This window comes from Ranitomeya variabilis, chromosome 2, assembly GCF_051348905.1.
Source record: "Ranitomeya variabilis isolate aRanVar5 chromosome 2, aRanVar5.hap1, whole genome shotgun sequence".
In the NCBI taxonomy this organism is placed as follows: Eukaryota; Metazoa; Chordata; class Amphibia; order Anura; family Dendrobatidae; genus Ranitomeya; species Ranitomeya variabilis.
In genome coordinates, this window is record NC_135233.1 from 235,647,849 (window position 1) to 235,661,287 (window position 13,439).

Genomic DNA, 13,439 nt, shown 5'->3' on the forward strand with positions numbered 1-13,439 from the left:
CCTATACTATAGATATGCCGTAAATGTCTTAGATGGAAAAAAAACCTTTAAGTCAAGGGCAAGATGGGTACCTTGCAGTGAGCTTCTCCTTGTAGTGCAGCCTCTTATAAGCCACCATTATTTGTGGGGGTATATGGTGACCTGGATTTCCATGCCCCATCCTTTAGTTTTGGGGATGGGGGTTGCATGAAATAGCTTTATGGGCGCCTTTAAGCTGAAGGGTTACCTTAATTGACCCTACAGGTCTCGATTAGGGAAGTGCACACACACAGCACGCTGGAGCAGGGTGCACCACACAATGCAGGGCGAGGAGCTGTAGTGGCGACCATATTCCCAGACACCGGCAACATCTTACCAGAATAAAAGGACGAATCCACTAGAATGACATTTACTCAGTTTACTTTTATTTTACAGGAAATGCAATTGTAGATTTACTCTTTGTGGAATTGCTACACTAGGAATTGTCTTCTGTGATTACGGGAATGGCTCCCGTACACTCGTTCACCACTTATCTGTAAACTCCGGCAGATAAAAGTAATGCTACCGCCATACTGAGTAAGTGCTATGTAAGCGATTGCTCAGCTAATTACTTATATCCACAAACACCTCTCACATCTAGAAGGGTTAAAAAGTGCAGCAGCGGGATGTTTATTACCTGGGGGCTACTTTCTCAGAGGGCAAGTGATGAGCTCGGCCTGGCAGGGTAAGAGTTAAGTGCCACTTTACATCTTGTGTCCCTGTCAAGTTTTTTTTTTTTTCCTGGCTGTCACACAAAGTGCTGAGACATGGAGCTCCCCACACACCCCGAGCCCAGAGTGACTGACTAGCACTCCTTATCTCTGGCACCCAGATAACCCGCGGAGCTGCGCCCACCCCGCAGCAGGGAAGGGAGAGGAGTCAAGAAATGGAGCCAGCGACTATTAACAGCCCCCTCAGAAAGACCAGGGACCTTACACTTTAATCATGAGTCCACTATAACCGGGGTCCCCTAGTGCTGAACAGAGCCGGGATCCACTACCAATCCCAGCCCACTGCTCGGGTGGGGAAAGGGTTATTTCTATTTTTGTAAGTCATCACCAACTATCCATAGGAAGAGGTCACAGTGATCCCGCTGCTGAAATGCCGCGGTGGCAAATCATTGTGCCATAAACGATTAACAGTGATCCGGTCCGTTTGCGGCCACAGCTCTACTCTGGCATTTCAGAGCCCCGTTCTCAAGGTTGCCAAGACCCCCAGTGATCAGCACATTGTCACCTATCCACAGTGGTATAGGAGAATCTCTACCTAAAGTCTTCACATGAAGAGTCCCGGCACCTGCGGGCAAGGCCTGCACCGCGCTCAGAGACCATGGAGGAAGTCACTCAGGAGGCCGGGGTCCACCAGGCTGTCACATACAGGCTCTTCTGTGTGAAACTCTCTCTGGAGTTGTCTGCTTCTTCTTCCGCCCCTCTGGGGAATAGGCAACTCCGAATGATGAGCAGGGAGAGGCTCCCGAAAAAAATACGGATGGAGAAGAGCCTGGAAGAGAATGCAGTGATCATAGTAGGGGGGACACAGAAAACAGGACAGCCCGTTTAAGAGCGAGTGGTCGGAGAATCATCACCGATCGACAGAGAGGACCATGCAGGGGTTAACCGATCCCCAATCTGCATACGTAGCGGATGGCGAGATGGGAACGCTTACCTCCGCCGCTCGGATCCGCAGGCTGGACGGATACACCAGGAAGCGCATAAGCAGCTGCAGAGCCTCCGGAGAGGTGTCAGGGACGATGCGCTCCGGGGGGAGAGGACGGTGTTCCTTAAAAGAAATCTTATTATAATCTGGGAGTTCGGCAATTTCCTGCAGTGAGAAAAGAAAAATCCATCACATCCGATTGTGACTGCTGATCAGCAACAGGCATCAGATTTACAGTGCCAGCAAACAGACGATTAAAGGGCTTCTCCGCCACGAAGGATGGATGTTTGTTAAGAGTCTTTAAAATTAAGATGATCACAGGGAGTCCCGCTAATAGGAAGCTCAGAAATTAGTGTAAATCAGTCAGAAAGGGTTAAACTGCCCTTCAGCGCCACCACAAGCCAGAAGAGGCATTACACAGATCACATGGAAATAAGACTCAGAAAGCCCTAATCCGGGGTCAGGACAAAGCCTTACAATCACAACTGTAATCAATCTGTTTCATTTTCATTAGAGCCTTAAAGAATTTCTTAAAGGAGTTTTTCTCTCTGATTAAAGGGAGTCCGTCACTAGGTTTTTGCCATGTGATCAGAGATCAGTATAATGACACAGGGCATCCAATTCCAGCGATGTGTCACTTACTGGGCTGCTTACTTTAGTTTTGATAACATCGCAGTTTAATCAGTAGTAGATTATCAATAGAAGACTAGTAAACCTGCTGCCAGGTAGACCAATCGCGTACCACCACTGATTGGTAATTTTCTGCCTATGCATAATCAGTGGGGTGGGAGGGGTTACACACAGCTCAGCATTCAGAGAACTGCTAGATCTGCAGCTGAGAAAACTGTGATTTTATCACAATTGCAGCAAAAAGCTAAGTGACATCACTGGAATCAAGGTCTCTGCCCCTACATTATGCTGCACTCAGATGGGGCAGGAAAAACCTGGTGACAGATTCCCTTCAAAGGATGGATGATATAGCCCTTCATGATCACATGAGTGGTGGTGGGGGGTCCATCCTTTGAGAAAGAATACCCCTTTTAGACAAGTAAAAAGGCTGAGCCTCAGATGAGGCACTCACTGGCCATGTCTTCACATTAGGTGTGCCCAGTGTTCGGAGGACACAGCACAGCTGCTCAATGTCATTTTCTCCAGGAAAGAGGGGAGAACCATTCAAAAGCTCCCCAAAAATGCAGCCCACGGCCCTAGAGATGAGAGCAGAGTTATTAAACCACATTTCTACAAGTAATGCGTGCCGGACCAGGCAGGAAACTCACCACAGATCTACGCCCTCGTCATATTTGCGGGCCCCATACAGCAGCTCGGGCGCGCGGTACCATCTGTAAATCACATGGAAAATAAAGAAAAAAAACTATGAACCAGGTTCATAACCTAAAAGAGGCCTGTATACCTAAAACGAGGTATTTAAAGGGAAAGTTTCATAGTACATGCTGTTTTTAGAAAGAACTGAATATTATGGAGACCTGGACTCCAGGCTCTCACTTTCCAGCTGTTGCAGAACTACTACAACAACCAGCATGTCCTGCCAGCTTGCAGTAGTTTTGAACAGATGGAGCGCAACAGCCTGAGAACTTCTGACCAACCTGGTGGCTACTTGATGACTGTACAGACGTCCCCTGTCATTGGAAAAGACTCGTGCTAACCCAAAATCTGCGATCTTGAGAAGCCCGGTGGAGCTGATGAGCAGATTTGCTGGTTTGAGGTCCTGTCAGAATAAGGCAGAAGATATTGGGTGAGTAGTACTCGGCACTGGCTTGTAGAGCCGGCTCCATGTAGAATGGTGGCACTGACCCGATGCATGATGGAATTTTCATGGCAGAACTTAACTCCCTTCAGCAGCATCATCATGTAACCTTTCACCTGGGCTTCAGTGAGTGGCTGCTCAGAGTTCCTGATCACTTCAGAGAGGTCAGAAAGCATGTACTCAAAGACGAGAACAAATCCAGTGCCATGTGGGAACACCTCCCTCAGCTTCACCACCTAAAGACACAGAGGAGGAACCTAACAGACTGCTAAAGAGAGGAAGAAACCAGGGGACAAAAGCTTACACTACAGAGGTGAAGAGGAAGGAGACAGAGCCAACACTACAGAGGTAAAGAGGAAGACAGAGCCAACACTACAGAGGTGAAGAGGAAGGAGACAGAGCCAACACTGCAGAGGTGAAGAGGAAGGAGACAGAGCCAACACTACAGAGGTGAAGAGGAAGGAGACAGAGCCAACACTACAGAGGTGAAGAGGAAGGAGACAGAGCCAACGCTACAGAGGTGAAGAGGAAGGAGACAGAGCCAACACTACAGAGGTGAAGAGGAAGGAGACAGAGCCAACACTACAGAGGTGAAGAGGAAAGAAACAGAGCCAACACTACAGAGGTGAAGAGGAAGGAGACAGCGCCAACACTACAGAGGTGAAGAGGAAGACAGAGCCAACACTACAGAGGTGAAGAGGAAGGAGACAGAGCTAACACTACAGAGGTGAAGAGGAAGGAGACAGAGCCAACACTGCAGAGGTGAAGAGGAAGGAGACAGAGCCAACACTACAGAGGTGAAGAGGAAGGAGGCAGAGGCAACACTACAGAGGTGAAGAGGAAGGAGACAGAGCCAACACTACAGAGGTGAAGAGGAAGGAGACAGAGCCAACACTACAGAGGTGAAGAGGAAGGAGACAGAGCCAACACTGCAGAGGTGAAGAGGAAGGAGACAGAGCCAACACTACAGAGGTGAAGAGGAAGGAGACAGAGCCAACACTACAGAGGTGAAGAGGAAGGAGACAGAGCCAACACTACAGAGGTGAAGAGGAAGGAGACAGAGCCAACACTACAGAGGTGAAGAGGAAGGAGGCAGAGCCAACACTACAGAGGTGAAGAGGAAGGAGACAGAGCTAACGCTACAGAGGTGAAGAGGAAGGAGGCAGAGCTAACGCTACAGAGGTGAAGAGGAAGGAGACAGAGCCAACACTACAGAGGTGAGGAGGAAGGAGACAGAGCCAACACTACAGGGGAGAAGAGGAAGGAGACAGACAGAGCCAACACTACAGAGGTGAAGAGGAAGGAGACAGAGCCAACACTACAGAGGTGAAGAGGAAGGAGACAGAGCCAACACTACAGAGGTGAAGAGGAAGGAGACAGAGCCAACACTACAGAGGTGAAGAGGAAGGAGACAGAGCCAACACTACAGAGGTGAAGAGGAAGGAGGCAGAGCCAACACTACAGAGGTGAAGAGGAAGGAGACAGAGCTAACGCTACAGAGGTGAAGAGGAAGGAGGCAGAGCTAACGCTACAGAGGTGAAGAGGAAGGAGACAGAGCCAACACTACAGAGGTGAGGAGGAAGGAGACAGAGCCAACACTACAGGGGAGAAGAGGAAGGAGACAGACAGAGCCAACACTACAGAGGTGAAGAGGAAGGAGGCAGAGCCAACACTACAGAGGTGAAGAGGAAGGAGGCAGAGCCAACACTACAGAGGTGAAGAGGAAGGAGGCAGAGCTAACACTAGAGGGCAGAAGTAGATGGTAACATATATAAGCAGCAGAGGGGAGAGTACTAATACCCCTCACTGATGATTCTCCATATTGTGACACTAGATGAGTAACTCCTCACTCACATATGGATTGTCTTCGATCTCGCGCAGGGCCTTGATCTCCCTCAGAGCCTGGTTCGGGATGCCTTCCTCTAGTTTCCTCAGAGCCACTTTCTTAAGGGCGACAGCCTCCCCAGTCTGAAGATATCAAAGAACAAGAAAATCATAAAATATCAGATATGAATGTTCTGTGAAATTCCCCTTTGTTTGCTGCAGGATATTCTATGTGACAACATTCTGTTGGTTTCTCTTTAGGATATTGATTTATAAGGAGCTCTGGTGCCACAATCTGGTAAATCCAGGGTATTGCAATTCATTAAAAAATAAGATTCCACAACCCTTCTACATGAGCTCCAGCATACAGGTGCATCTCACTAAATTAGAATATCAACAAAAAGTTAATTTATTTCAGTTCTCCAAAACAAAAAGTGAAACTCCTATATTATATAGAGTCATTACAGAGTGATCTATTTCAAGTGTTTATTTCTGTTGATGTTGATTATTATGGCTTACAGCCAATGATAACCCAAAAGTCATTACCTCAGTAAATTAGAATACTTTATAACACCAGCTTGAAAAAATTATTTTAAAATCCGAAATGTCGGCCTACTGAAATGTATGTTCAGTAAATGCACACAGTACTTGGTTGGTGCTCCTTTTGCATCAATGCGGCGTGGCATGGAGGCGATCAGCCTGTGGCACTTCTGAGGGGTTATGGAAGCCCAGGAACTTTATAACAGCAGCTTGAATGGAAATTTCATTCTCCGGCAGGACTTGGCATCTGTCCACACGGCCAAAAGTACCAATACCTGGTTTAAAAACAACAGTATCACTGTGCTTGATTGTCAGCAAACTCACCTGATGTTTTGTCTAGATGATGAGACACCAGACCCAACAATGCAGACGAGCTGAAGGCTGCTATCAAAGCAACCTGGGCTTCCATAACATCTCAGCAGTGCCACAGGCTGATCGCCTCCATGCCACGCCACATTGATGCAGTAATTGATGCAAAAGGAGCCCCGACCAAGTATTGAGTGCATTTACTGAACATATATTTCAGTAGGCCGACATTTCGGATTTTAAAATAATTTTTCAAGCTGGTGCTATAAAGTATTCTAATTTACTGAGATAATGACTTCTGGGTATTCATTGGCTGTAAGCCATAATCATCAACATTAACAGAAATAAACACGTGAAATAGATCTCTCTGTAATGACTCTATATAATATAGGAGTTTCACTTTCTGTATTCTCAGTTAGGCCGGTTTCACACTAGCGTTTTGAGGAGCTGCGGAGGGCTGTGGACTTCCTCCGCCGTGAAGCCCCGCCCTCAGCTGCATCTCCGCCGCTAGCTCCGCATACTTCTGCACGCGGCCTGCGTACCTAACTTTAACATTAGGTACGCAGGTTGTGCGGCTGAATGCGGATGCTTCCGCATGTGTAGTTTTGATGATGCGGAGAAAAAAAGGAATTGCTGCCAGCTGCGTCCTACGCTGGTCACCGCATCGTCAAAACGACGCATGCAGAAGCATCCGCATACAGCGGCACGACCTGCGTACCTAATGTTAAAGTTAGGTACGCAGGCCGTGTGCAGAAGTAGGCGGAGCTAGCGGCGGAGGTGCGGCCGAGGCCGGGGCTTCATGGAGGAAGTCCGCAGCTCCTCAAAACGCTAGTGTGAAACCGGCCTTAGTGAGGAGCAGCTGTAGGTGCAGGGCGCGGCTCAGCTGCCACCAGTGTTATACAGCCAGCACCTGCCTAACTACACTGACCCCATGCCTAATAAGGTGCTGATAAATTGAAAAAAAACCCAATGGTTTTAAAAACACTAAGTATAAAAAAAGCATGAGCCCCCGCTCCCTTAAAAAAAAGAAACCTATTTGTTGTTACTGCGTCTATGAGAGGACGATCTGCGAAAGAAGGCATAATCGATAGAGCCGCCATGTCTCAGGGTCACGTGATGCAGTCGCAGTTCCCGCACAAGAAGCGCAGAGAAAACTAAGGCTACGTTCACATTTGCGTTGTGTGCTGAGTCGGCGACGCAACGCACAACGCACGCAAAACGCATGCAAAACGCAGCGTTTTGTGACGCATGCGTTCATTTTTTTAGCGCAAAAAAATGCAACATGCTGCGTCCTCTGCGCCCTGACGCTTGCGCCAAAAAAAGCATGCGTCACAAAACGCAACACAACGCATGTCCATGCGCCCCCCATGTTAAATATAGGGGCGCATGACGCATGCGTCGCCGCGGCTGCGCCCGACGCAACGCAAATGTGAACGTAGCCTAAGGCTACGTTCACATTTGCGTTGTTGTGTGTTGCGTCGGCGACGCAACGCACAACGCATGCAAAACGCATTGTTTTGTGACGCATGCGTCCTTTTTTTGCATGACTTTGGACGCAAAAAAAATGCAACTTGCTGCGTCCTCTGCGCCCTGACGCGTGCGCCCAAAAAGACGCATGTGTCACAAAACGCAACACAACGCATGTCCATGCGTCCCCATGTTAAATATAGGGGCGCATGACGCATGCTGCAGCGCACAACACAAATGTGAACGTAAACAATGGCAGCAGTGCGTTTTTCACTGTAGTGTAATATTTGCCCCAGCACATTCTATGGTACAGGGCGTCATTCAGAGCTACGACTGATAAATAAGTGCACCCCTGTATGTGAGCTATCACGTGACATATACACAGCCGGAGAGCCCCTTTAGCCCAGGGCCCCGCGTCACGTGACACTGCTGCCTCATCACATTCCGGCCTCCTCCTATTCCAGTCACCTCTATGTGTTTGGCTTTGAACACGATGCCGTGAGCCCCCTCTCCGATCCGCCCCAACAGGCTGTACTGCTCCATCCGCCCGCCACCACCGCAGGCCCCGGGAGCAGGCCGGAGTGCGGCTACGGGTTACCTGGCAACAGCAGACGGGACACAGCGTCATGTGACCACTGGGGAACGCCCCTTCGCTTTGCATTATGGGGAGACGGGAAAAGCGCGGGAGAAAGGAAGCGCTCGCGGCCAGATGGACTGACTCTCCTGATAGAGAATCTCTGAGATGAAGAGAAGAGATGCGAGGAGGCCGGCACGGCGCTGTGCTGCTCCACCTCACACCTTCCCACCATACTGAGTGTCTTCACCACAAGGAGATTGGTCCTTGTTTTTTACATTTTATTTCTCTTCCAAGAGCCGTAAGTTTTTGTTATTTATCCTGCCCCACAGCCATACGAGGGCTTTTTTTTTCAGGATAAGTCGCAGTAATAACACTGAAAAACATTCTAAAAAGGGGTGAAAATGTAAAAACGTCCATTTTTGCAATTGTTAAGCAAAGTGTGATGCAGGCTCAGGAGCTGGAGCCTGCACTGATCCCGAGAGATGGCGGCCACAGCTGAGCCCCTACAGACCCCGAGACATGCCGGAAGTGTTACACAGCTGGAGCCTGCACTGCTCCAGAGAGATGGCGGCTGCCTTACACAGCTGGAGCCTGCACTGCTCCAGAGAGATGGCGGCTGCCTTACACAGCTGGAGCCTGCACTGATCCAGAGAGATGGCGGCTGCCTTACACAGCTGGAGCCTGCACTGCTCCAGAGAGATGGCGGCTGCCTTACACAGCTGGAGCCTGCACTGCTCCAGAGAGATGGCGGCTGCCTTACACAGCTGGAGCCTGCACTGCTCCAGAGAGATGGCGGCTGCCTTACACAGCTGGAGCCTGCACTGCTCCAGAGAGATGGCGGCTGCCTTACACAGCTGGAGCCTGCACTGATCCAGAGAGATGGCGGCTGTGTTACACAGCTGGAGCCTGCACTGATCCAGAGAGATGGCGGCTGTGTTACACAGCTGGAGCCTGCACTGATCCAGAGAGATGGCGGCTGTGTTACACAGCTGGAGCCTGCACTGATCCAGAGAGATGGCGGCTGTGTTACACAGATGGAGCCTGCACTGCTCCAGAGAGATGGCGGCTGCCTTACACAGCTGGAGCCTGCACTGATCCAGAGAGATGGCGGCTGTTACACAGCTGGAGCCTGCAATGATCCAGTGAGACGACGGCTGTGTTACACAGCTGGAGCCTGCACTGATCCAGAGAGATGACTGCTGTTACACAGCTGGAGCCTGCACTGCTCCTGAGACATACTGGCTGTGTCTGATCCCAAGAGATGCAATATAAGGTGTCGCAATATATAGTAAAGGTGATCAAACTATGTCAGGATCGCATCCCCCTAAGGCAGGGGTGGGTAACCTCATGCAAGCTGGCCTTTTACAGCCCTCTATTACCTTTTATCAGGGCCCCGGACAGATTCCTGAAAACCGCCGTCCTTGGGCCAGTAGATGTATTTTATCAACCGCAAGATGGTATAAATATCCATATGGCCCTTGGTAGAAAGATTCCCCACCCCTGCCCTAAGGAGACAAAAAAAAGTTTTAGAAACTGTAATAAAATAATGTATAAAGAGTTAAATCACTCTCCTTAAAATTAGAAAGATTAAAAAAGTTTTTGGGATTGTAATGTTAAAAGAAAGTATGATCTCTCAAATATAAAATAATTTAAACTGTACGCTTAATAAAAAATTGTAACTCCTCTTTTTAACGCCGTATGTCTCCAAAAAGGCGCAACAAGGAACACTCAGAATGTCATATCTCGGGGTAACAGGAAAAAACCACATATACAAACAATATATATATATATATATATATATATATATATATATACACACACACATACATACATACATACATACATACATACATACATACATACATATACACACACACACACACCCACACCACACGCTTCTCAGAAATTTAGAACATCAAAAGAGGATCGGATCCTTCCCTACCTTGGGGGGGCCCTTTTCTTTGATGGGCATGTTATTGTCCACGTGTTGTTTTACATCCGGAATAGCAGCGGATTGAACGCTGCGTGGAGCCGCAGCGTTCAATCCGCAGCATCCAGATGTTACTGCATAGTGGAGGGGATTTTATGAAATCCCGTCTCCACTATGCGTGGTAACACGCACCCGGCGGCCCTGCGATTACGGACATGCGCGTCTTTTTAGATCGCAGCATGGTAAATCACAGGGCCCTATGTGTGGGGTGCGATGATTCCGGATGTGGGCAATGAACACATCCGGCATCATCGCATCTCCAGAAGGGGGCGGAGCTTTGGGCGGAGAAAGTTTGCCGCTCCGTCCAAACCGCCAGCCATCCTGAAAGTGGACACATACCCTTAGGTTTGCAGAGTTGCACTACATAGCCCCATGAGCCAGTAGGTCTGAGATTGGTTTATATGTGTATATTGGGCACTATAACATGCACTTTTTTTTCTGAGTTTCCTGGTTTTAATATTTTGTGTGGTGTACGAATAAAATATACCGTTAAATAATTTTCTATACAATTTTGTGGTGTGCATTTATTGCAGTGGTGCCATATTCATACTGACCTAAAGAGTCCTGGTATTAGGCCATTTCACAGCACTTCTAATTTTGTCCCATTTTCCATTACGTTATACAATAAAATGACCGGTGTCATTCAAAACCACAACTCATCCAGGAAAAAACAAGTCCTCATAAGGCTATGTCTCCAGGAAGATAAAAAACAGTTATGCATCTTGGAAGAGAGGAAACAAAGCGAAAAGCAAAAACAAAAAACATTCCCTTATCCTAAGGCTGGCGTCACACTAGAGAGTTTTACAGACGTATGAGAGGCACAAAAACTACGCATTGCACACTGACCAATGATTCTCTATGGGGCAGCTTCTATCTGCCGTATATTTCTCTGCCGTATTTTACGGGCGTAGAAAATTGCAGCATGGTGCATTTGTCAGCGTATTGCGCAAAAAATCCACCAATGAAAGTCTATGGGTATGTTTCCATGTTCAGGATTGCCTCAGGATTTGGTCAGAATTTTATGCAGGTAAAATCCTGACCAAATCTGCACCTGAGGTCACTGGCAGGTGTTACCTGCGTTTTTCATGCGGATTTGTGTGTGTTTTTGTAAGCTCAATAAAGATATACCAAAAAAAAAAAAAAAAAAGTGATGTCATTTCTTGTCCAACCTCTTCATTTACATACTCCATTGAAGAATAATGTTTACACAGACACGGAGAGATGATAGATAATAGATAGATCTCTCGTATCCATCTATCGTATCTATTATCTATCTATAAATATATCTATCGATAGATATATCTATTGATAGCTAGATAGATATATCAATAGATAGATAATACCAAGCCCGATGTTTAGTATATCTATGTATCTTTATTCTGTCTGTCACGGAAATCCCAAGTCGCTGATCGGTTGCTGTAAAACGGCCACGACCAATCAGCGACGGGCACAGTCCGGCGGTGAAATGGCTGCTCCCTGCACCCCTGCAGTCAGCGCCCCCTCCAGTCAGCGCTCACACAGGGTTAATAGCGTTAAAGGACCGCGCTATGCCGCGGAGTAACGCACTCCATTAACGCTGCTGTTAACCCTGTATGACCAACCTTTTTACTATTGATGCTGCCTATGCAGCATTAATAGTAAAAAGATCTAATGTTAAAAATAATATTAAAAAAAAAAACCAAACTCGCCCTCCGTCGGCCCCTGGATCCAGCTGAGGCCTTTCCCGCTCCTCGCGACGCTCCGGTGACCGGTCCATGCATTGTGGTCTCGCGAGATGACGACGCAGTGGTCTCGCGAGACCGCAATGCACTCTTGGGACCGGAGCGTCGCGAGGAGCATCGGTAAACGCCTCGCCTGGATCCAGGGGCCGACGGAGGGTGAGTATAGAACTATTTTTAATTTTAATTATTTTTTTTAACAGGGATATGGTGTCCACATTGCTATATATTACGTGGGCTGTGTTAGATACTGCGTGGGCTGTGTTACATACTACATCTCTGTGCTATATACTATGTGGGCTGTGCTATATACTACGTGGCTGTGGTATATATTACGTGGCTGGGCAATATACTACATCACTGCTCTATACTACGTGGCCTGTTTTATATACTGCATGGGCAGTGTTATATACTACGTGTCTGTGCTATATACTACGTGTCTGGGCAATATACTACGTGGCTGCTATATCTACTGTGTTGGCTGTGTTATATACTACATCGCTGTGCTATATACTACATGGCTGTGCTATATACCATGTGGCTGCTATATACTACGTGGCTGTGCTATCTGCTGCGTGGTTTGTGCTATATAATATGTGAGCTGTGTTATATACTACCTCACTGTGCTATATACTACATGGCTGTGCTATATACTATGGCTGTGCTATGTACTATGTGGCTGTGCTATATACTACGCGGCCGGCCGTGACCAATCAGCGATATCGGTGTGGAATAGCGCGACGTACATACATACAACCATATTCTAGAATCCCCAATGCGTTAGAATCGAGCCACCATCTAGTATATATATAATCGTCTAAGGGCCTGTTTGTAACGGAAATCCCGCGTCGCTGATTGGTCGCGGGCGGCTGGCGCGACCAATCAGCGACAGGAGCAGTCAGGCCGTGAATGGTGCGGGATTTAAACCACGCTTTGCTGATTGCGCGTGCTCGGCCGGCTGCGACCAATATGCGATATTGCAGCGGGATTTAAACACCACTTCGTAAATAAAGTACATACATATTCTAGAATACCCGATGTGTTAGAATCGGGCCACCATCTAGTAGATATATAATAGCAAGGCCGATGTTTATGAATGAACGTTTAATTAAAAAAAAAAAAAATGGCGTTGGCTCCCGCGCAATTTTCTGCGCCAGAGGGGGAAAGCCGGGGGCCAATATTTGTAGCCTGGGAAGGGGGTAATACCTATGGCCTCTCCCAGCCTATGAATATCAGCCCGCAGCTGTCTGCATAGCCTTTACTGGCTATTAAAATAGGGGGACCTCCCCCCCCAAAAAATGACGTGGGGTCCCCCTATAATTTATAGCCAGAAAGGATACGCAGACAGCTGCGGGCTGATATTCATAGCCTAGAGAGGGGCCATATATTGCCCCCCCCCCCCCCCCCCGGCTACAAATACCAGCCCACAGCCGCCCCAGAAATGGCGCATCTGTAAGATGCGCCAATTCCGGCACTTAGTCCCACTCCTGTGTAGCGGTGGGATATGGGGTAATAAGGGGTTAATGTCACCTTGCTATTGTAAGGTGACATTAAGTCGGGTTAATAATGGAGAGGCGT

The 13,439-nt window shown here is 47.9% G+C and overlaps 1 protein-coding gene across 2 annotated transcripts; it reads right to left on the reverse strand.

The window, feature by feature from the left end:
• Positions 1-382: 382 nt before the first annotated feature.
• On the reverse strand, positions 383-8,287 carry CDK20 (cyclin dependent kinase 20). Of its 2 annotated transcripts, none has more exons than XM_077284094.1 (8): positions 8,175-8,287; positions 5,294-5,407; positions 3,487-3,675; positions 3,279-3,400; positions 2,952-3,014; positions 2,756-2,879; positions 1,684-1,839; positions 383-1,518 (listed from the first exon to the last, which is right to left on the reverse strand). In XM_077284094.1, the coding sequence occupies exons 1-8, from the start codon at positions 8,235-8,237 to the stop codon at positions 1,339-1,341; spliced, it is 1,011 nt and encodes a 336-aa protein (XP_077140209.1). In that variant the 5' UTR covers positions 8,238-8,287; the 3' UTR covers positions 383-1,338. The 2 variants fall into 2 exon arrangements, with proteins under 2 accessions (XP_077140209.1, XP_077140208.1); XM_077284093.1 differs by having other exon boundaries at positions 8,045-8,213.
• Positions 8,288-13,439: the final 5,152 nt, after the last annotated feature.